The sequence below is a fragment of the Coregonus lavaretus genome, assembly GCF_964263955.1.
Source record: "Coregonus lavaretus genome assembly, contig: SUPER_35_unloc_2, whole genome shotgun sequence".
Classification (NCBI taxonomy): Eukaryota; Metazoa; Chordata; class Actinopteri; order Salmoniformes; family Salmonidae; genus Coregonus; species Coregonus lavaretus.
In genome coordinates, this window is record NW_028167180.1 from 1,371,106 (window position 1) to 1,393,139 (window position 22,034).

At 45.2% G+C, this 22,034-nt stretch overlaps 1 protein-coding gene across 3 annotated transcripts in view; it reads left to right on the top strand.

The window, feature by feature from the left end:
* LOC311110166 (uncharacterized protein) overlaps positions 1–20,995 on the top strand; it is a 29,949-nt gene extending 8,954 nt beyond the window's left edge. Inside the window, exons 7-21 of one of the 3 annotated variants that reach the window (XM_084188720.1) lie at positions 1,395–1,490; positions 1,696–1,742; positions 1,855–1,904; positions 2,134–2,165; positions 2,406–2,495; positions 2,734–2,853; positions 5,460–5,594; positions 5,831–5,875; positions 6,170–6,310; positions 6,481–7,710; positions 8,382–8,774; positions 8,932–9,160; positions 19,776–19,904; positions 20,111–20,232; positions 20,687–20,995. In XM_084188720.1, the coding sequence (XP_084044846.1) occupies positions 1,395–1,490; positions 1,696–1,742; positions 1,855–1,904; positions 2,134–2,165; positions 2,406–2,495; positions 2,734–2,853; positions 5,460–5,594; positions 5,831–5,875; positions 6,170–6,310; positions 6,481–7,710; positions 8,382–8,774; positions 8,932–9,160; positions 19,776–19,904; positions 20,111–20,232; positions 20,687–20,722 (2,895 nt within the window). In that variant the 3' untranslated portion in view covers positions 20,723–20,995. The remainder of the gene's footprint in view (positions 1–1,394; positions 1,491–1,695; positions 1,743–1,854; positions 1,905–2,133; positions 2,166–2,405; positions 2,496–2,733; positions 2,854–5,459; positions 5,595–5,830; positions 5,876–6,169; positions 6,311–6,480; positions 7,711–8,381; positions 8,775–8,931; positions 9,161–19,775; positions 19,905–20,110; positions 20,233–20,686) is intronic. The other 2 variants (XM_084188721.1, XM_084188722.1) reach the window with 2 other exon arrangements.
* Positions 20,996–22,034: the final 1,039 nt, after the last annotated feature.

A 22,034-nucleotide genomic window follows, 5' to 3' on the forward strand; every position in this document is an offset into this window, starting at 1 on the left:
ATTTTTTTAATCTTCCAAATGCTTTTGTCGCAATGGCACTGATTTTGCCGTGGCACAGCGCCACATATAAATGACTGCAGCGGAAACACTGATGCACTATACAGTATATACAAAAGATTGTGGGCACCCTTTCAAATTAGTGGATTTGGCTATTTCAACCACACCATAGGAAACATTGGCAGTTGAATGGCCTTACTGAAGAGCTCTGTGACTTTCAATGTGGCACCGTCATAGGATGCCACCTTTCCAACAAGTCAGTGCGTCAAAATGCAACAGCTCAGCCGCAAAGCACGTAGCGCGTAAAAATAGTCTGTCCTCGGTTGTAAAACAAGTTTCAAACTGCCTCTGGAAGCAACGTCGGGAGCTTCATGAAATGCGGATGCCAGGAGAACGCTACCTGCCCCAATGCATAGAACCTGTTCTCAACTGGTTTACCTGGTTAAATAAAGGTGAAATAAAATAAAAATAAAATAAAAATAGTGCCAACTGTAAAGTTTGGTGGATGAAGTATAATGGTCTGGGGCTGTTTTTCATGGTTCGGGCTATGACACTTAGTTCCAGTGAAAGGAAATCTTAATGCTACAGCATACAATGACATTCCAGACGATTCTGTGTTTCCAACTTTGTGGCAACAGTTTGGGGAAGGCCCTGTTTCAGCATGATAATGCTCCATACAGAAATGGTTTGTCGAGATCGGTGTAGAAGAACTTGACTGGCCTGCACAGAGCCCTGACCTCAACCCCATCGAACACCTTTGGGTTGAATTGGAACGCTGACTGCGAGCCAGGCCTAATCGCCCAACATCAGTGCCCGACCTCACTAATGCTCTTGTGGCTGAATAGAAGCAAGTCCCCGCAGCAATGTTCCAACATCTAGTGGAAAGCCTTCCCAGAAGAGTGGAGGCTGTTATAGCAGAAAAGGGGGGACCAACTCCATACTAATGCCCATGATTTTGGAATGAAATGTTCGACGAGCAGGTGTCCACATACTTTTAGTGTATGTGATGTGGCTTGATAAATATGTAATATTTTAATATTGTTAAAAGGACTGGGTTTTGACAGGACTGAGAATTGCCAGGGACCTCACAATGCGATATTATCATGATACTTAGGCTCTGATACCATATGTATTGCGGTTCGATACTGTTATTTATATGTCTGCTGCAGAGGGACAAGAGTTTTGATCTGTCATGGAAATAAGTGCTAAAAACAAATTGGCTTCTTATTTAAAAAGAAGATGGAGAACAAGCTATGAAGGAAGAATACTGGAGTTTTGGTGCAGGTACAGCCAACTAGCGCAAAAAAATAATATTGCGATATGGAACTGTATCATTCCTTCCCCATCACTACTTTTTGATCCGTCTGTCTAACCTCTGCCCTTCTCTGTTCCTCCAGGCCACTGTGTGCATGCAGAAAGAGCAGGACGCTAAAGCTCTGGCTGAGTGCCTCACTCTCAACATACGGGAACACCCCATCACTGTCTCTGACCAGGTTTGTCCCTCCCTGCTTACCGTACCAAAGCCACCTCAGCTTCCAGCTGGGTATCCATCCACTGAACTTCGTATCATAGAACTGGCTCATGTTTCCCTTGTAGTGAAGAAGCTAATAGAAAGAGAACAGAAAGAGAGAACAGAAAGATGAGAAAATGAGGTGTATAAAATATAAATGTAAATATGTTTATTTCTTTGTTTTACAGAATGGTGAGGAGGATCTTACTTCCTCGATACCTGTCATTATAAAAGGGTAAGTATTATGCATTACCTGTATATACTAGGGTTGTCGTTGACCCCCTGAACTTTGCCACTCGTGTGTTGTTACGGAGGCAGTTATTCACACATTTCATTACTCTCCGTAGAGAAGTGGTCGGTGCCCCCAACGAGACCAACACGACCGTCAAAGGCCCAGGTAAAAATACATACAATTAATGTTATTTTAGGGTGAATCCCAAATGGCAGCCTATTCCAGTTATAGTGCACTACTTTTGACCAACGCCTATGTACCCTGCTCAAAAGTAGTGCACTAAATGTGGAATAGGGTGCCAGCCTTAAATGTCTAGATTAATATTCAACTAATTTGATAGACCTGATCAATACGAGTTGTGGAATTGAACATTTATTTTTATTTCTTCCCACAGAAACCAGCGTTGGTCAGAAGAATTTAAATGAGGTACTGTATTATTTGTCTCTGTCGCTTATTTGCCAGTATGTCTATTAATATTTTCTTATTGAGTATTTCAATGTTATATATCTACAAAAATACAAATAAGCTGATGGTTGTGAGCCTGGGTAGTGTTCCAGTTCATCTTTAACACTTTAAAACATTGGAGAACAGATTGTCAGCCAGTCAGTCAGCCAGTCAGCCAGTCAACAGTGTCTGAGCTGTAAGATGAAATGGGTTTCCCAACAGATAAACAGGGAGCAGGTGAAGAGGAAGAGGAAGAGAGGATGTAGAGCGGGACAGAGCCAGAGACTCAAAAGACTGCTGAGGGAAAACAAGGTGCAGAACTGAACTGATATCTCATAGGCCCAGGCAGGGGGTGCTACATTATGAACATTCAAATAGAATTATATAATGTAGATTAGACTTGATTTAGCCCCGTCAGGACAGGTAGAATAGGAAATTGTCAGCTCTATTCATGATATCTCTGTATACAACGTTCTGACCGTTTTTTCTTCTTCTTTTTTACCTCACTGAATACATGAATGTCTTTGTCTCCTGTGGTTTAACCTTTTAGAGGGGCATGGTCAAGATTACTGGACTTCCTGAAAGTGGCTGCTCCGAGATTGATATCGCCAAGCTGGCCCAGCCCTTCGGAACACCTGTCAAGATCCTCCTCATCACCACGCCCAGTGAGGTAGGCTGGCGACCCACAATACATCACTCACTGTCACATTGATTTGCATTATGTGGCTTAGGGCAGTGTTTTCCAACCCTGGTCCTCCACTACCCCAACAGTACACATTTTTATTGTAACCCTGGACACGCACACCTCATTCAACTTGTCAACTAATCATCAAGCCCTCAAAGAGCTGAATCAGGTGTGTTTGTCCAGGGCAACAATGAAAATGTGCACTGTTGGGGTTACTGGAGGACCGTGGTTGGGAAACACTGGCTTGGAGCACGATGCCAGTGACATCAGGTTGATTCCCACTGTCGTGACGTGATTACTTTAATATATGACTGTTATATATCGAATCGCCTGACTATGTTTAATTGTCCCTCGATTAAATTAATCATGTAACAATTAACTCATTAGGAATTTGGGGCACCACGGAAGAAGTTGTTTAACAAGTTACCATCTCCCGAATTAAACTCTTAGAAGATATATATGTTATATCGATAAGTCACTTATTAAATAATTACCTCTTATCAGTCTCATTCAGAACGTCGCATAATCCTTGAACCTGCAAGAACCCTAACCTTATTGATGAATCAGCAATACACAAATTGGCTTAATTATTTATTTATTTACTAACTAAATAATAACACAATACAAACACACACAGGTTATTGATTACTAATGTAATACAATGAAAACAGGTCCCTAGTGGACTGGACTAACAATAGCATGAATGCTTGGGTAGAAGGAGGGTCAGAGTGGAAGGGAGAGACAGAGATTCAAACTATCGTGGTTACTTTGGAAACAACACTCACGGAAATACAAATGCGTAAAATCCCACTAAGCGCACATTCGGATTAGAAATCCAACATGTATTTACGTGTAGCTGTCCTCAATAGTTGAGTTGATGATGTAGGACTCTGGTTTGCCCACCAGAGATCCCAATGTCCTTGGTAGAGTTTCTGGTCGTAGTGGTGGTTAGATGGATACTTCAGCACGTACCCTGTAGTTCGTAGAGTTGATCTGTTAGAATAGATACTTCAGATGTACCATTTACATTTACATTTACGTCATTTAGCAGACGCTCTTATCCAGAGCGACTTACAGTTAGCGCATACATTATTTTATCGAACCCACAACCCTGGCGTTGCAAACGCCATGCTCTACCAACTGAGCTACATCCCCTGCCGGCCATTCCCTCCCCTACCCTGGACGACACTGGGCCAATTGTGCGCCGCCCCATGGGTCTCCCGGTCACGGCCGGCTACGACAGAGCCTGGATTCGAACCAGGATCTCTAGTGGCACAGCTAGCACTGCGATGCAGTGCCTTAGACCACTGCGCCACTCGGTTGTCTGAGAGGGATTGTCCTTCCCAACTCGTGTCTTTAGTGAAAGTTCTCTAGACGACTATACATGCCAGCTGCAGACTGAGATGATAAGGTCTAGTGCATTGTCTTCTTCACATCGTGTAGAGGTTGAGAGTTTCAGTGTTTCTCCATTTCAAACGTGTGGACTAAAGTCTCACGTTTTCTGGTCTTTCTGGTCTAACCATTTTGTAACGTGTAGCTTCAGCTTCACGCTTCCTGGTCTGGTAGAAATTCAACCATTTGCAACATCCGGCTTATAAAATAAATAATATAATATGCCATTTAGCAGATGCTTTTATCCAATGCGACTTACAGTCATGTGTGCATACATTTTTACGTATGGGTGGTCCCGGGGATCGAACCCACTACCCTGGCGTTACAAGCGCCATGCTCTACCAATTGAGCTACAGAGGACCACTTATACCGTAGTATGCTTGGTCTTCCTTTAGAAATGGAGTTGTAGTTTAAACCATTTTGTAACGTTTAGCTCACACTTCACGTCTGCTGGTCTGTAGAGTTAATTTGTTTTTCAAGGCTTTTTATGCACTCGGGGTAAAAGGGGCATTCCATCATGTTTTTGCTCATCTGGGCGTGGCCACTGACTGAGAACAAATCAATATGGAAAACAATCTAATCTAGAATGCTAAAATCACATTGTCATCTTCACAAAAGTATTATTATACTTAATCATTCGTTTTAGACAACAATTAGATGCAAACCTCATAACTGGCAAGTGTACACCCCCAGAGATACAGTTATGTTGTTCCACCGTCTTTAATGACATCACAACATAGTAACAAATTTGACATGATTGCTCTTTAAGTCGCCACCGACCATTTCCCACATTCTTTGAAGTATGAATATTGTTTCATTATCCACTTTTGGATGTTGGAGTTTTGGCGGGAATAATCTCTGTGTTAACAAAGGGATCCTTTCTCCCAATACTTCATGGCAAGGAAGAGAAAGTCTGAACGGTATTTACGACCGGTCATAAAACTGGCCCCCAGGAGAGGGTGTGTTCAAACCTTTGCCTAGCCGGCATCTTTGATCCTCAGCCCATGAGGGCAAGTCATGACACTACAAAGGACTTGTTGTATACATTGGCACTTTTAATGTTCTGTCAGATGCTTTGGATAAAATAGTCGGTTTAATGGCAATGTCATATGATTTTCACATTGATTTAAACAATATAGCTTGTATACCCAATGTGACTGACTGTTGGTGACCGTTTGTCTGTCTGTGGTCCTCCCCAGGCTCTGGTCACCATGCAGGATGTGGAGTCAGCCCAGGAGATGGTGAAGGTTTACAACAACATGCCTGTCTGCATCAACGACTCTGTTCTGAACATGAGCCTGCTGCCAAACCTCCAGGTGGACTTCAACAGACCAGTAAGATACTGTGGCTTGACATACTTGGCTCATTCCTATTAGCTCCTAGTGGAGCACAGGGCCTCAAACGTGCATCTCCAGCAACCTGTTCTGGGCAGTTTTCTTGACTTAGTTTACAGGTGGTTGCTGCAGGGTAGCGAGAAATGTTTACTAATGATAAGTGTTTATGCACAAACTTGTTTTGCACTGATCTAATTCAGTGATGACATAACTTTTCATTCCATTTATTACCACAGGTGGCACTTTTCCATTCATTGATGGGACCAAGGAATCCTGTTAGTGTGAGTATTTCTCTGTGGGTTCAGGTAACCTAAAAGGCTCTTAATAATAACATTGTTTCCACCCCAAGGAAAAGGTAGAAAACACAAACATCCCACCTGATTTAAGACCTAAGTGTTGAAACATTTATCCAAATGAAACGAATCACACCCAAGAGCATATATTATTGCAGAGTGTCCCTTTTAAAATGTCTAATAACTATTTATAAAGTTGAGCTTCTTGATAATAATTGGTCAAAATAAAGTTGTTTGTAATTGATAAATAAATGTAAATGTTACCAATACGTCCTGCATAAGGCGGAGGTGGGAGGTGATGATGACTGGAACCGTCTCCTGGTTGTCAGTAACATTCCGGCCACGCCTTCCGGCCCAACAGAGATCCAGAAGCTGATCCAGCGCTTCGGCACAGTCCAACAGACTCTGGCACTCAAGGACAAGGTGAGGGACCCGTGGGTGGGGAGGTGTGGGGTGTTCAAGTGTCTGTCAAGGAGAGGGACATCTTAGTGAGGAACGTCTGTTTTTGTGTTTGTGTGTGTTCAAGTGTCTTGTGTCTGCCCTGCCTACAGTAATTCCACTCCATCCAATCCTATTTTCTTTACCCCATGCAGATCATCTTTGAGATGGGAACAGCAGAAATGGCCCAGAGTGTCTTCAACCGCTTCCAGAAGTTTCCCTGCATTGTTCAGAACAACAAGCTCGCCTTCTCCTGGAAACCTGATCCCAAGACTGATCTACCTAAAGTCAACATCTCTGCCGGCTCAACAGCGCCAACTGGTGGCAAAGTCTCCCAGACTGAAGAGACTACTACACCCCCTGGTGGACAGGAGGACTCACTGTCTCAGTCAGGATTAAAGGTGGCGAAAGGAACAGGGGTCGATTCTAACGTTAAAGGACAGGAGATTCAGCCAGGTGATGAAGGGATGAAGGTTGAAGGAGAGGTTGAAGCCACAGAGAAGGAGTCTCCAGCATTAGGAGGAAAGGAGCAAGAGGAGGAGCCTGATGTGTCTTCATTACAGCCAGCAGGAGTGAACCAGAGAGAGGATACAGAACCCAACACAGACCAACCTGGAGGTCAGGGTGGAGAGGAGGTCATGGAGAAAGTTGCAAACATTTCAACAGCGGAGTCCGAAGAGACTGAAGAACCAGTCGCCTCGGATGCTACCGCCGCTCCTCAAGCTGCTAAACCAGAGACAGCCACCTCCGCCCCAGCCCCAAATGTAATGGCGGCGATCATAGAGGCCTTACGACAGGAGAGCAGGAACAGATCCTCTACCAAGCTTACCACTGACCAGGCTGCAGCTGAGAATCCTCCAGGTAAACAACCAACAGATAAGGAGACTCCAGATGTCCAGGCGGCGCCTGCTCTACCCAGAGTGACCCCTGAGATCCTGAAGGTACTGCTGGAGGAGTGCAGGGTCCGGTCCTCCAGTAGGGCCAACGCTGAGCAGGCCAGGAAGGAACAGGACCAGGCGCCCCCTGCAGACCAAAAGGCTGGAGGAGAACAGGTCACCAAGAGGAAGACCCGCGAGGAGGAAAGGGAGGAGAGAGAGAGAGCGAGGAGGGAGAGGGAGAAGAGGCTGAAGGCCCAAGAGGAGGAGAGGGAGCAAGGAAGGAGGGACAGGAAGTTAAAGGCCCAGGAAGAGGAGAGGGAGAAAGGAAGGAGGGAGAGAGAGAAGAGGCGGTCCCACAGGGAAGGGTCATCAGGATCACCGGGGTCCAGGTCCTCTATGAGGTACGAGGGGAGCCGGCGCAGTGGGAGGAGCGGCGCCAAGTCTGAGTCCAGGAGAGGAAACGGAGAGGACAAACACCCCCATGTGGTCAAGAGCAGCAAACAGCAGGTAGGAGAGGTGCTAGTGTGTTGGTATTCACTCTATATACACAGAGGACAAAGCATTAGGAACACCTGCACTTTCCATGACATAGACTGACCAGATGAAAGCTATGATCCCTTATTGATGTGACTTGTTAAATCAACTTCAATCAGTGTAGGTGAATGGGAGGAGACAGGTTAAATAAGGATTTTTAAGCCTTGAGACAATTGAGACATGGATTGTGTGTGTGTGCCATTCAGAGGGTGAATGGGCAAGTCAAGAAAGATTTAAGTGCCTTTGAACAGGGTATGGTAGTAGGTGCCAGGCGCACCGGTTTGTGTCAAACCCAGCAGCGTTGCAGTTATTTTCATGCTCAACAGTTTCCCCGTGTGTATCAAGAATGGTCCACCACCCAAAGGACATCCAGCCAACTTGACACAGCTGTGGGAAGCATTGGTGTCAACATAGGTCAACACCTTGTAGAGTGTGGGGGGGAACTCAATATTAGGAAGGTGAGACTGTTAGGCATACTCAGTGCATATATAGATAGATCTCCAGTGAACAGTGTCATATCTATACCCATCATGATTATAGAAGAATGCCAACATCAACTTTCCAACCATTTTGGGGAATGACTTGCCATTTTGAGGAAAACTGTGGTTTTAAAGTTAACTGTCCTCTTCCCTGTGTTCTTTCAGGAAGAGGAGGAGTTAGGTGAGAAGCACGTGCCCTTCGACATGGAAGACTTTGTGACTGTGGACGAAGTGGGGGAAGTAGCTGCGGTGCCCCATCCGCCCCCCGAGACAACCACAGAGGTGACTGAGGTTACGGAGTTGACCGGCAACGACCCTGTGACCACACCAGCCTCTGAGGCAGAGCAGCAGGGACCAGCAGACACTACACCGATGGAGGTGGAGGGTGAGCCTGGGACAGCAAAGGTACAGGGGGAAGCGCTGGACAAACGAGGACAGAAGGAGGAGGAGGGGTTGGCCCCAGCAACCACAGAGGAGGGGTCGGTGAAGACTGCAGAGGGAACTGGGGAGGTGACAGAGGAGAAAGTTCCAGACTTTCAGGATGACATCATCAAAGAGGTCAGTGTGTCTTTAGTTGCATTCCTACTTACTTGAATAATCCCTCTCCTAAATGAAAGGCTTCAACACTATAACATTCAACAATGAGAAGATCAGTGATAAGGCTACTTCAACCGAGGAAGGAAAAAATGAAGTGTTTCATTACTCTCTCCTTCAGCCTGTGGTCACCGTGCCGAAGACAACCTGCGATAAGTTCACTGAGGAGTCAGAGGTGAAAGGTCACGATGAGGCCACACCCACAGACGCACCTGCCGCCGCTGGAGAAGAGGAGGTGGAGGAAGAAAAGGAGGATGGAGGTGTGGAGGATTTCAACAAGGGGACGTTTCTTACGGTGGACGAGGTGGGCCAGGTGGAAGAGGACGGGAAGAAGAGGTCTGCTGAGACAGGTAAGAAACATACTGTATATCACTGCTATGGTCGTCTCTTGAAAGGCCATCATTGTAAATTAAAATCTGTCCTGCTGTGCTTGCTTGTATAAATAAATGTTTTGAAAAAGTTGTTGCGATATGGTAGGAAACCGGCCAGTAGAGGTAAGAAACAAACTTAATGTTGTAAAGTCAATCTGCAACATATTTGTCTGAGGAGACTGGGTTGTGTTCAGTAGCGAAAACCTTTTGAAATGGAAAACAAATGAGTGTTAAGTCCTGGTAGTCCCTACTTGATGCCCTTTATCGTGAGGTAACTAGCCTCTGATGGGTCCTTTATCCTGAGGTACTTAGCCTCTGATGGGTCCTTTATCCTGAGGTACTTAGCCTCTGATGGGTCCTTTATCCTGAGGTAACTAGCCTCTGATTGGTCCTTTATCGTGAGGTAACTAGCCTCTGATGGGTCCTTTATCCTGAGGTAACTAGCCTCTGATGGGTCCTTTATCCTGAGGTAACTAGCCTCTGATGGGTCCTTTATCCTGAGGTAACTAGCCTCTGATGGGTCCTTTATCCTGAGGTAACTAGCCTCTGATGGGTCCTTTATCCTGAGGTAACTAGCCTCTGATGGGTCCTTTATCCTGAGGTAATTAGCCTCTGATGGGTCCTTTATCCTGAGGTAATTAGCCTCTGATGGGTCCTTTATTGTGAGGTAACTAGCCTCTGATGGGTCCTTTATCCTGAGGTAACTAGCCTCTGATGGGTCCTTTATCCTGAGGTAACTAGTCTCTGATTGGTCCTTTATCCTGCGGTAACTAGCCTCTGATGGGTCCTTTATCCTGAGGTAACTAGCCTCTGATGGGTCCTTTATCCTGCGGTAACTAGCCTCTGCTTTGCCACAGGAGGAAAAAGACAACAGGCTAACCAGCTCTAAGGTAGAATAGCGCTTGAGATATGGTAGATAGCACACTGCATATGCATAGTAGTGGTTGAGATGGCCATCCGCCTTTTGTTGATAAGTGGTCAATGAATGGTAACCTGGTTTACATAGATTAGTGGTTGTGGTCATTGTATATGAGTGGTTGTGGTGAGGTCAGATAACCAACTGTATCTAGATAACCGCTAGATATGGTAACCGCTAGATTGCTGGATCAAATCAAATTGTATTGTACTAGAAGGCTAGATGTTAAAATGTGGTATCTATGGTAACCACTAGATCAAATAAAATCAAAACTGTTTGTTGTAGGGGTGTAATGGTACACGCAATAGTACCGAACCGTTGTTATGGGGACCTCAGTTCGGTCCGCACTGTGAACCCGAATGAATAGGTAAATAAATACAAATATATATATTTAAACGCCTGCGCTGTGTTGTCTGCCTCCTGAGCTGAAAGAAAACATTCAGCCTATTCCGTTAACACAAGCCTATGTGCACCTTGTAGTCAAAATTATTTGAATTGTCACATTTCAAACTGTCCTTTTGTGAGGCGCAGCCGGGAACTAGTTCTGTATGATGGCGAGTGGTGGGGTGGATAAACCAAGAGGATTCGCCATCAATATTTAAATCTCCAGTTTGGGAAATTGTTGGTTTCCCAGTAGATGACAGCGATGGACAAGAGAGTATGTCGCCACTGCTGAACCAGAATAGCCTATGCAGCTGCCAACACCTCAACATGTTGACACATTTACTCAGAAATCACACCAGTATTCCTACCATCGGAGTAAGACGGAAACGCAAAAAAACAACGTTGTCTCCCCTCTGCATTCAAGTAGCCCGTCGCAACTGATTCTGACCGGGCAAAATAAATTACAAGAGCGATAGGTATATTTATAACCGTGAATATGAGCCCATTCTCTGTGGTTGAGAAGAATAAGGGGGTTTCAGCACTTCGTCAAAGTGCTCGAGCCACGATACGAACTTCGCCCTCTCGCACCCATTTCAGCAAACGGGTAGGACCCGCTCTATATAAGCAGGCTAAAGCCGAAGTTGTCCATGTATTGGCCAGTGCACCCCTGTTGCGCTTCCTGCAGATGGATGGACCTCCAGGGCTACTGAACAGTGGCAGCACATCACATGACCCCGGACTGGGAAATGAGGAGTACCGTGCTACAGACACGCCCCCTTTATGAGAGTCACACAAGTGTGCATATTTTCTCTATATTACAAAACATTATAGCATAGTCCTATGTCTGAGACGACATGTTTACATATTAATTTCACTAGTATATTGCACTTTATTTGAGTGTTGTCGAGTAATCGAAGTGTTATTCCTGATTGAGCGTTATGACTCATTTTACAACGGGTGGGTCTAGTCCTCAATGCTGGTTGGTTAAAAGCGCATTCCAGCCAGTGTCTATTCCACAAGTTACCACCGGCTAAATCTATGATGTTAAAATGCCTATTTACTCTGTTCCATCTGACTGCGCAATCCACTGTCTCATCAACCCAGCCAAGCAATTTATAAACTTGATCTCCACTATAAAAAGCATCTAGACCAGGGGTGTCAAACTCATTTTAGCTCAGGGGCCACATGGAGGAAAATCTGTTCCCAAGTGGGCCGGACCGGAAAAATCATGGTGTATATATAACTTAAAAACAACAACTTCAGATTGTTTTCTTTGTTTTAATACGATCAACATACAACATAAAGCTGGAGCCTGAGGACAGTGTGTCCAAAATAGTACAAGCACAACATCACTATTAATCATAAAACACGTCAAGTTTATTTGAAAATTCTAAAGAAAAAGAACACAAACACACAATGCGTCAGTGATTCACATAAGTATATCACAGATCACAGAACTATATCAGGGTGTCTCATGTAGCACTAAGTGTGGTTGCATAGTTTATTTGACTCCTGATACCTGGCATCTTTCAGCTTTCACCAGCGCATCAATATCAGGCGTCACATGCTGAGTGGCAGCCAACTTCAGGATGTGATTCAAGTGCTTGTGCGTGAGCCTTGAGCGCAGCTTTGTTTTATTTATGCTCATTACAGAGAGAACTTGCTCACAAAGATATGTGGTTCCAAACATGCACAACAGTTTTGCAGCGAGGGCTGTCAAGTTGGGGTAACCTGGCAAGAGATTCTGATAAAATGTGTCCAAGCCAGCTGCGGCAAATTTGCCCTTCAAATCCGAGTCACACTGCAAGTCTATTATTTCAAGTTGGATGCTGACGGGCAGATCAGAGGGATTCACGGTGAATGGCGAGCAAAACACGTTGAAGTCTTTCTCCAGTTCACCAAAAATCTGAATGCGTTGCTCAAACTCCCGTAACAGTCCCGTTATTTTATCTTTGAATCGCTTCATGTCTGCCACATGTTGGGTCGCGCACACATTTTTACATTTTACATTTTACATTTTAGTCATTTAGCAGACGCTCTTATCCAGAGCGACTTACAGGAGCAATTAGGGTTAAGTGCCTTGCTCAAGGGCACATTAACGTCATTTAGCAGACGCTCTTAGCCAGAGCGACTCGCAAATTGGTGCGTTCACCCTATAGCCAGTGGGATAACCACTTTACAATTTGGGGGGGGGGGGGGTTAGAAGGAACACTTTATCCTATCCCAGGTATTCCTTAAAGAGGTGGGGTTTCAAATGTCTCCGGAAGGTGGTGAGTGACTCCGCTGTCCTGGCGTCGTGAGGGAGCTTGTTCCACCATTGGGGTGCCAGAGCAGCGAACAGTTTTGACTGGGCTGAGCGGGAGCTATGCTTCCGCAGAGGAAGGGGAGCCAGCAGGCCAGAGGTGGATGAACGCAATGCCCTCGTTTGGGTGTAGGGACTGATCAGAGCCTGAAGGTACAGAGGTGCCGTTCCCCTCACTGCTCCATAGGCAAGCACCATGGTCTTGTAGCGGATGCGAGCTTGGGAAGGTTGAACACCAGACGGGCTGCGGCATTCTGGATGAGTTGTAGGGGTTTAATGGCACAGGCAGGGAGGCCAGCCAACAGCGAGTTGCAGTAGTCCAGACGGGAGATGACAAGTGCCTGGATTAGGACCTGTGCCGCTTCCTGTGTAAGGCAGGGTCGTACACTCCGAATGTTGTAGAGCATGAACCTGCAGGAGCGGGTCACCGCCTTGATGTTGGCGGAGAACGACAGGGTGTTGTCCAGGGTCACGCCTAGGCTCTTCGCACTCTGGGAGGAGGACACAGCGGAGTTGTCAACCGTGATGGCGAGATCATGGAACGGGCAGTCCTTCCCCGGGAGGAAGAGCAGCTCCGTCTTGCCAGGGTTCAGCTTGAGGTGGTGATCCGTCGTCCATACTGATATGTCTGCCAGACATGCAGAGATGCGATTCGCCACCTGGTTATCAGAAGGGGGAAAGGAGAAGATTAGTTGTGTATCGTCAGCGTAGCAATGATAGGAGAGGCCATGTGAGGATATGACAGAGCCAAGTGACTTGGTGTATAGGGAGAAAAGGAGAGGGCCTAGAACTGAGCCCTGGGGGACACCAGTGGTGAGAGCACGTGGTGCGGAGACCGCTTCTCGCCACGCCACTTGGTAGGAGCGACCGGTCAGGTAGGACGCAATCCAGGAGTGAGCCGCGCCGGAGATGCCCAGCTCGGAGAGGGTGGAGAGGAGGATCTGATGGTTCACAGTATCAAAGGCAGCAGACAGGTCTAGAAGGACAAGAGCAGAGGAGAGAGAGTTAGCTTTATCAGTGCGGAGAGCCTCCGTGACACAGAGAAGAGCAGTCTCAGTTGAATGACCAGTCCTGAAACCTGATTGGTTTGGATCAAGAAGGTCATTCTGAGAGAGATAGCAAGAGAGTTGGCTAAAGACGGCACGCTCAATAGTTTTGGAAAGAAAAGAAAGAAGGGATACTGGTCTGTAGTTGTTGACATCAGTGGGGTCGAGTGTTGGTTTTTTGAGAAGGGGAGCAACTCTCGCTCTCTTGAAGACGGAAGGGACATGGCCAGCGGTCAAGGATGAGTTGATCAGCGAGGTGAGGTAGGGGAGAAGGTCGCCGGAGATGGTCTGGAGAAGGGAGGAGGGGATGGGGTCAAGCGGGCAGGTTGTTGGGCGGCCTGCAGTCACAAGTCGCAGGATTTTATCTGGAGAGAGAGGGGAGAAAGAAGTCAAAGCATAGGGTAGGGCAGTGTGAGCAGGACCAGCAGTGTCATTAGACTTAACAAACGAGGATCGGATGTCGTCAACCTTCTTTTCAAAGTGGTTGACGAAGTCATCTACAGAGAGAGAGGAGAGGGAGAAGGGGGGGGGGGGGGGATTCAGGAGGGAGGAAAATGTGGCAAAGAGCTTCCTAGGGTTAGAGGCAGATGCTTGGAATTTAGAGTGGTAGAAGGTGGCCTTAGCAGCAGAAACAGATGAAGAAAATGTAGAGAGGAGGGAGTGAAAAGATGCCAGGTCGGCAGGGAGTTTAGTTTTCTTCCATTTCCGCTCCGCTGCCCGGAGCTCTGTTCTGTGAGCTCGCAATGAGTCATCAAGCCACGGAGCTGGAGGGGAGGACCGAGCCGGCCGGGAGGATAGGGGACACAGAGAGTCAAAGGATGCAGAAAGGGAGGAAAGGAGGGTTGAGGAGGCAGAATCAGGAGATTGGAGGGAGAAGGATTGAGCAGAGGGAAGAGATGATAGGATGGAAGAGGAGAGAGTAGTGGGAGAGAGAGAGCGAAGGTTGCGGCGGCGCATTACCATCTGTGTAGGGGCAGAGTGAGTAGTGTGGGAGGAGAGCGAGAGAGAAAAGGAAACAAAGTAGTGGTCAGAGACATGGAGGGGAGTTGCAGTGAGATTAGTAGAGGAGCAGCATCTAGTGAAGATGAGGTCAAGCGTATTGCCTGCCTTGTGAGTAGGGGGGGACGGTGAGAGGGTGAGGTCAAAAGAGGAGAGGAGTGGAAAGAAGGAGGCAGAGAGAAATGAGTCAAATGTGGACATAGGGAGGTTGAAATCCCCCAAAACTGTGAGGGGTGAGCCATCCTCAGGGAAGGAACTTATCAAGGCGTCAAGCTCATTGATGAACTCTCCAAGGGAACCTGGAGGGCGATAGATGACAAGGATATTAAGCTTAAATCGGCTAGTGACTGTGACAGCATGGAATTCAAATGAGGAGATAGACAGATGGGTTAGGGGAAAAATTGAGAATGTCCACTTGGGAGAGATGAGGATTCCTGTACCACCACCCCTCTGACCAGATGCTCTCGGGGTATGCGAGAACACATGGTCAGACGAGGAGAGAGCAGTAGGAGTAGCAGTGTTTTCAGTGGTGATCCATGTTTCCGTCAGCGCCAGGAAGTCGAGGGACTGGAGGTTGGCATAGGCTGGGATGAAGTCAGCTTTGTTGTCAGCAGAACGGCAGTTCCAGAGGCTGCCTGCGACCTGGAACTCCACGTGGGTGGTGCGTGCAGGGACCACCAGGTTAGAGAGGCAGCAGCCACGCGGTGTGGTGCGTTTGTGTAGCCTGTGCAGAGAGGAGAGAACAGGGATAGGCAGAGACATAGTTGACAGGCTGTAGCAAATGTCTACAAAAATGCAGAGGAGATCGGAATGAAATGAGCTAAGCATCTGGGAGCGGAGAGAGCAGGGCCTCCCTCACCAAAAACGTCTACCTCAGAAACTAAAATTGTTTCACTGAACCACCCGAACAAAAACTCTCCCAACTTCCGCCTTTAGAAATCAGAATTGTTGTGAACCACAGCGGTTCAATGTTTAAAGGAATAGACTCAACCCACTTTATTCAGCTAGCCAACTATGACACCATAGCTAACTAGCAAGCTAGCATCCAATAACAATAACACACCGTTTAGCACCAACACTTGGTCACAACAAACCACCAATAATGTGATAACACACTAAACAGATCATTCGTGTCTGTGTCAAGTTCCTTTCATGACGCAGCAATGATTAGACGTTGGCTAGCTAGGACAAGTATACTGTATTTAGCTACTACCGTACAGTTAGCTGTCGTGTTGGGTAGCTAGCAATGGCCACTTTGTTGACTTTGTTTGAAGAACAGCTAGCTAGCTAGCTTCGTGCTACACCCGGCACACAATGGCTATTGTGTTGACTCTGACTCTGTTCGAAAAAACGGCTAGGTAGCTCGCTTCGTGCTACAGCCGGCACTGCCAAGACACAGTAACTACACACAACAACCCACGATGCCTAGCTATGACGCCGTAGCTAACTTGCAAGCTAGCATCCATTAACACACAATTTAGCATCAATACTTGGTTACAACAAACTGCCAAGAGTGTGTTAGCACACTAAACAGATAATTCAAGTCCGTGTCTAGTTCCTTTCATAACGCATAACGCAGCAAAAAATTTAACGTTGGCTAGCAGTACATTAACATTGGAACCAGCTCTCCAGCGTTGCTAATCGTTACCAGTAGCTACCCGCTAGCTAGCTAGCCTCGTGCTTCGATACTAACCTACAATTACCTACGGAAACCTACAATAACAACAATACTAACCTATAATAAATACAATACCTAACTACGGCTAACTACCTACCTACGATCTAATACATGGTTAAGCAAAAATTAAACGTTGGCTAGCACTACATTAACATTGGGACCAGCTCTCTAGCGTTGCTAATCGTTACCAGTAGCTACCCGCTAGCTAGCTAGCCTCGTGCTTCGATACTAACCTACAATTACCTACGGAAACCTACAAAAACAACAATACTAACCTATGATAAATACAATACCTAACTACGGCTAACTACCTACCTACGATCTAATACATGGTTAAGCTTTACTCAACACCAAATGAGAAGATTACCTCCTGCTTACCTCCAGCTAGAGAAAAACACGACCTCTCCCGACAACGACCAGATCATCATTTTTCAGACAGGGGAAGTGAGCTGCATCACCACCGGCAAGTTGCGTCTCCCACAATGACAGCTTCAACTTGAAAGAACGTATGCTGTCATAATACTGCGTGACAACTTTGTTGCGCCCTTGCAGCTGTTTGTTGAAGTTATTCAGGTGCTCTGTAACATCCACCATAAATGCAAGGTCCTGCATCCATTCTGCGGAATGGAATTCTAACACTGTTCAATTTCTTCTCGTAAATCAAAGAAACGCCTCAGCACCTCGGCTTAACCATCTTACCTCAGTGTGGTATGGCAGGCCATAGATGTGGTCTTTCTCTCTGAGAAGGCTGTCAAACTGACGGTGATTCAGGCTTCTGGATCGGATGAAATTAACAGTTTGGATGACCACCTTCATGACGTTATCCATCTTTAATGACTTGCAACACAAAGCCTCCTTGTGCAAAATACAGTGAAAAGTCAAAAAATCACGTCCTCCATTTGCAGATTGCACTTTCTCTCTGAACTTTGTCACAACGCCTGCTTTTTTCCCGATCATTGAGGGCGCACCATCTGTAGCCAGGCTGACAGCGCGGGACCAGTCCACTCCGACCCTGTCCAGCGCGCCGACGAGTGCGGTAAAAATATCAGCTGCTGTCGTTGTATCTGTCATCGGCACCAACTCCACGAACTCCTCGGTGACGGTCAATGTGTCATCAACTCCGCGGATGAAAATGGCCAGTTGTGCAACATCTGTAATGTCCGTGCATTCATCAATTGCAACCGAAAACGCAATAAATGACTTTACTTTTTGCTTCAACTGGCTGTCCAAATCCACTGAAAGATTGAAAATCCTGTCTGCAACTGTGTTTCTTGTCAGGCTATTTACAAAAGCCTGGCGCTTTTCAGGGCACACAATCTCCGCTGCCTTCATCATGCATGTTTTTACAAATTCACCCTCACTAAATGGTTTTGAAGCCACTGCGATTTCATTAGCAATGAGGTAGCTAGCTTTCACTGCAGCGTCACTGATGTCTCGGCTGTGAGTAAACACAGACTTGACCTACTTGCTCTGCCCCGGTATAAACAGTTTGCTTGCTTAACACAATTGCTATTGCGCCATCCAGTGGACGCAATTGGAACAGCAGTTTATGTTATTGAAAAATTGCAGCGCATTTTTATACTTTACAAAATCATCTCGCGGGCCGGATTAAACCCGTTTGCGGGCCTGATCCGGCCCGCGGGCCGGACGTTTGACACCCCTGATCTAGACAGTATCTCATTTCTTTTAGACTAACATTTAGTTTTCAACAGCTGAGATTTGTATAAACCTTGCTGTATGTCTCTCCGACATTTGCAACATTGTTTCAATATTCAAATTCGATCTCCAACTGTCCCATAGTAATGAACGTGTAGGGGTCGGGAGGAGAGAGAGAGGCAGGCAGCGTTTCTCAGCCAGTCGAAATCATGAATCAGCTGGCTTCATTTTTATGGATATATACAAAGAAATGTCAATTGAGAAAAGTTAAAACGAAACGAAGTGCAGCTAGTTTGCAGTCTTTCCAGCTTCAGTTTGAAGTTATTGTGTTAGCTGTGTTGTTGGCTAGCTCCTCTGTCCAACAGTGTCCTGACGAGAGAGCACATTTTCTATGCCAGGTGAAATCACGCCTCATTAGCTCATTGTTATCAATGTATCCAAATAAATGTCACTAGAAAACAGCTTATGCAAATGCAGCTACTTAATGTAGCTGTTATTCTGGTTGCACTTTTTGACGTGGCTGTAATTTAGCCGTAGTTGGCTAGCTAGCAATCAAGGGATAAGAACGTTGCCAGCCAGTATGCAATGGAACATTTAGAACGAACGACTGGGTCACGTCCATAGATACAGAACAAAAAGACTGAACGACTGGGTCCCGTCTCTGGCAACCGAACCAATAGAACGAACAAACAGCCGGCTTGGGTATCAACCCTAGATTTGTGTCGGGACAATATCTTGTGGAAGGATGAAATAGTATGAATAAATTCATCAAAATAACGTTTTTAATTAAAATGTGTCAATCATTATTTGAATATGTTGGTAACCCGTTGTGTAAAAGTGATAATGCCCTAGAAGCCGGTGTTTGGAGGCCAATATATCCTCAACACCGGCTTCTCTGGCATTATCACTTCATTATCATATATGGAATCGGGAATATCAACACTGTATTTTCTTAAATAAACAAAAATTAACTACAGTAACGGTTGGCATTTAATTTTCCCACTGAACCGTGACCCCCAACACCGCAATACATATCTAACGACGGGTTTGGTGAACTGTTACAGTCCTAGTATGTAGCTCAATGGTAGATATTGTAACCACTAGACAGCTAGATGTTAAACTGTGGTAGTTGTGGTAACCACTAGACGGCTAGCTGTTAAACTATGGTAGAGGAGAACTCAGCCAAATCAACGGTGGTAGCAAGCTCATGTTAACATGGTTACCAGTCTGTTTGTGTTCTTATTCCACTCAATGCCACTCCTCGTCATGCCAAACGTGGCATGATGGCACAAAATGCTGGGTTCTTTGAGAGGTTGTAGAAAATGATGGTTGGTTGACAACCTGAAACCACATTTGTTGGATTGTTTCTAAGGTGTCAGTGATTTTATTTTTGTGATTTAATGTTTTAAAGATCTTTCACACAAACCCACATACAAAGCCCTGACTTTTCAACAACAACAAAAAATCCTACCTTTTTGTAAGGACATTCTGGTGACTTGTCAAGTCTGGGAAAACCCACACACCAACAAACAGAACAGAACAAACAGAACAGACACAGCTACGGTGTCAGTGATGACCCTGTTCCTTCCTCCATCTTCTCTTTCATCTCTCAGTGGAGTCGAAGCGAAGGAGGACATCTCAGGAGGAGAGAGAGGAGGAGGCAGCGAGGAGGAAGATGAAGATGGAACCCCTCTTTTCTAAAGACTACAGCATCCCTCCTTTCAACCCTGACAGCCCTGTCGGTGAGACTCAATTGATGCTGCTTTCGACATTCAACCATTTGTTGTAATTGATTAGGGTATTTTTTGATGATAAACTAGCTCATCTATTATCAGAATACTGTTTGTGGTAGGTGTGGTGTGTATATGTTTACATAGGTCCCATAGTATAATCACGTCATTTGTCATTTTAAGCTGGTTTTGTTTCTGGTGTGTTTGATCACTATCAGGCATGGAGTTTCTGGTCCCCAAGTCAGGCTTCTTCTGCAAGGTGTGTTCTAAGTTTTACAGTGGAACTTACGAGGCCAAGAAGACCCACTGCAGGAGCCTCAAACACCATCAGAACCTGGAGGTGAGAACCCCAAACAACCAATCAGCCACAACACTGACAAATCAACCACCAATCAGCAAGAACATTTTGACAATCGGGTGGGTGGGGCCAATTCCATTTGGTAAAACAAATTGGAATTTCAGTTTGCTTCCTGAATTTAAATATTGAACGTTTTTACCTTTTTGATTTTTATCGGATTCTACTTTACTGATTTTAGTTTTACGTGCTTGATTATTAATACATTGACACTCATGAGTGGAGAAGGAGATAAAGGAAGGTGTCCTGTCATGGAAAGCATCCCCAGACAGGCGTAAGATCAGCAGTAGTGGCTCTTTCTCTCTCTCCTGGAACCCTTATGTTCCACATAGGAATCAACAGGATCTAGAATTTCCGTTTGCTTCCTGAATTGAAATGGAATTGCTAGTAAGTAAGCTACTCATGAGTTTGTTATTTTTGTCTTTTTATTATTTTTCAGAAATCTCTGGAGAAGTGGAGAGCGAAGAAAGACTGACTCTGCATGAGTTAAATATTGACTCGCTGACTGACTGCGTCCCAACCACTCACTGGCTGATTCATTCCTGTCTATTAACTCTTTCCCCCTCTTTCCCCACTTTCTTGTTTTTGTGTTTCTTCCCCATGGGTCCAAACTCTCACTCTCTCTCTTTCTCTCTCATAACTGTTTAATTTTGTTAGTTATTTTCCCATTATATAGAAGAGAAGTGACTCAATAGAGAGAAATTAAAATAGAAACCAATGAAAAATAAAGTGTTTTATTCAATCGGTATTTCTCCCTTTTGTAATTGAAACCGTAATTTAAAGGCAGATATGTTTACCAGAGTTATCTTTTACCCTTATTCAATACAACTTTATTCATCCCCCCTGGGGCAATTATGTCTATCTGCTTATGCAGCATCCCTTCTGATTTGAATACTGCTAGTTCAGCAGTGTGGTTTCCCCTTGGCGTCCATGCGCACCAAGGGAAATGTACTGATTTCCATGTTCAACTCATGCATGGACCATTAGCTTCCCCCCAGCTATAGCACCACTAGCCACTGTGCAAAAACAGCTAACCTCCTGTTAACATGGAAAGTAAAAGGCTTGGCTTGAGTTAAGGGGTCTTGCTCTTTTATATACGGTAGCTATTTCAAATCCATACATTCCAATGACTCAATACTTCACTGCAACTGTTAATTTATGTAATAGGGAATTCTCAGTCAACATATATATTTTTAATTGATAATACATGAGTAGCATTTCATAATAATATTTTTTATCTATATAGTGCTTTTCAATACAAGATTCTCAACAACTCAATTTGCCTAAATGATCCCTTGGCCTCTGTGACACAGACTTTCAAATCACAGCTCCAGTCATTTGCATCAGCAGCCTCAGCCGCTGGCCATGTTTGCCATGTTCACATTTTCCACAGTGATCATGACTTTGCATAGCGCTCCCTCATCCTGATGCTTCAGTCTGACACCACCTTGGTGTGTGTGGCCTGTGGCTCTAGAATCACAATCTGTCTATAAACCATTCACACAGAGACCAGAGAGAGTTTTCCATCCAGGTATATCATGTTGATTCTTTATGATAGTGGGTTTACATCAAATATAATGGTGGGGAAATGCATGTCATAAGTTAATGGCAATCTACTGAACTGTAATTGTGAATTACCTTTTACAATGCTTTTGTTATTTAATAATAATTTAAGTTTAGCTGTTTAAATGTAAACTGCAAAAAAAGAAACGCCCCTTTTTCAGGACCCTGTCTTTCAAAGATAATTTGTAAAAATTCAAATAACTTCACAGGTCTGTTTACCATCC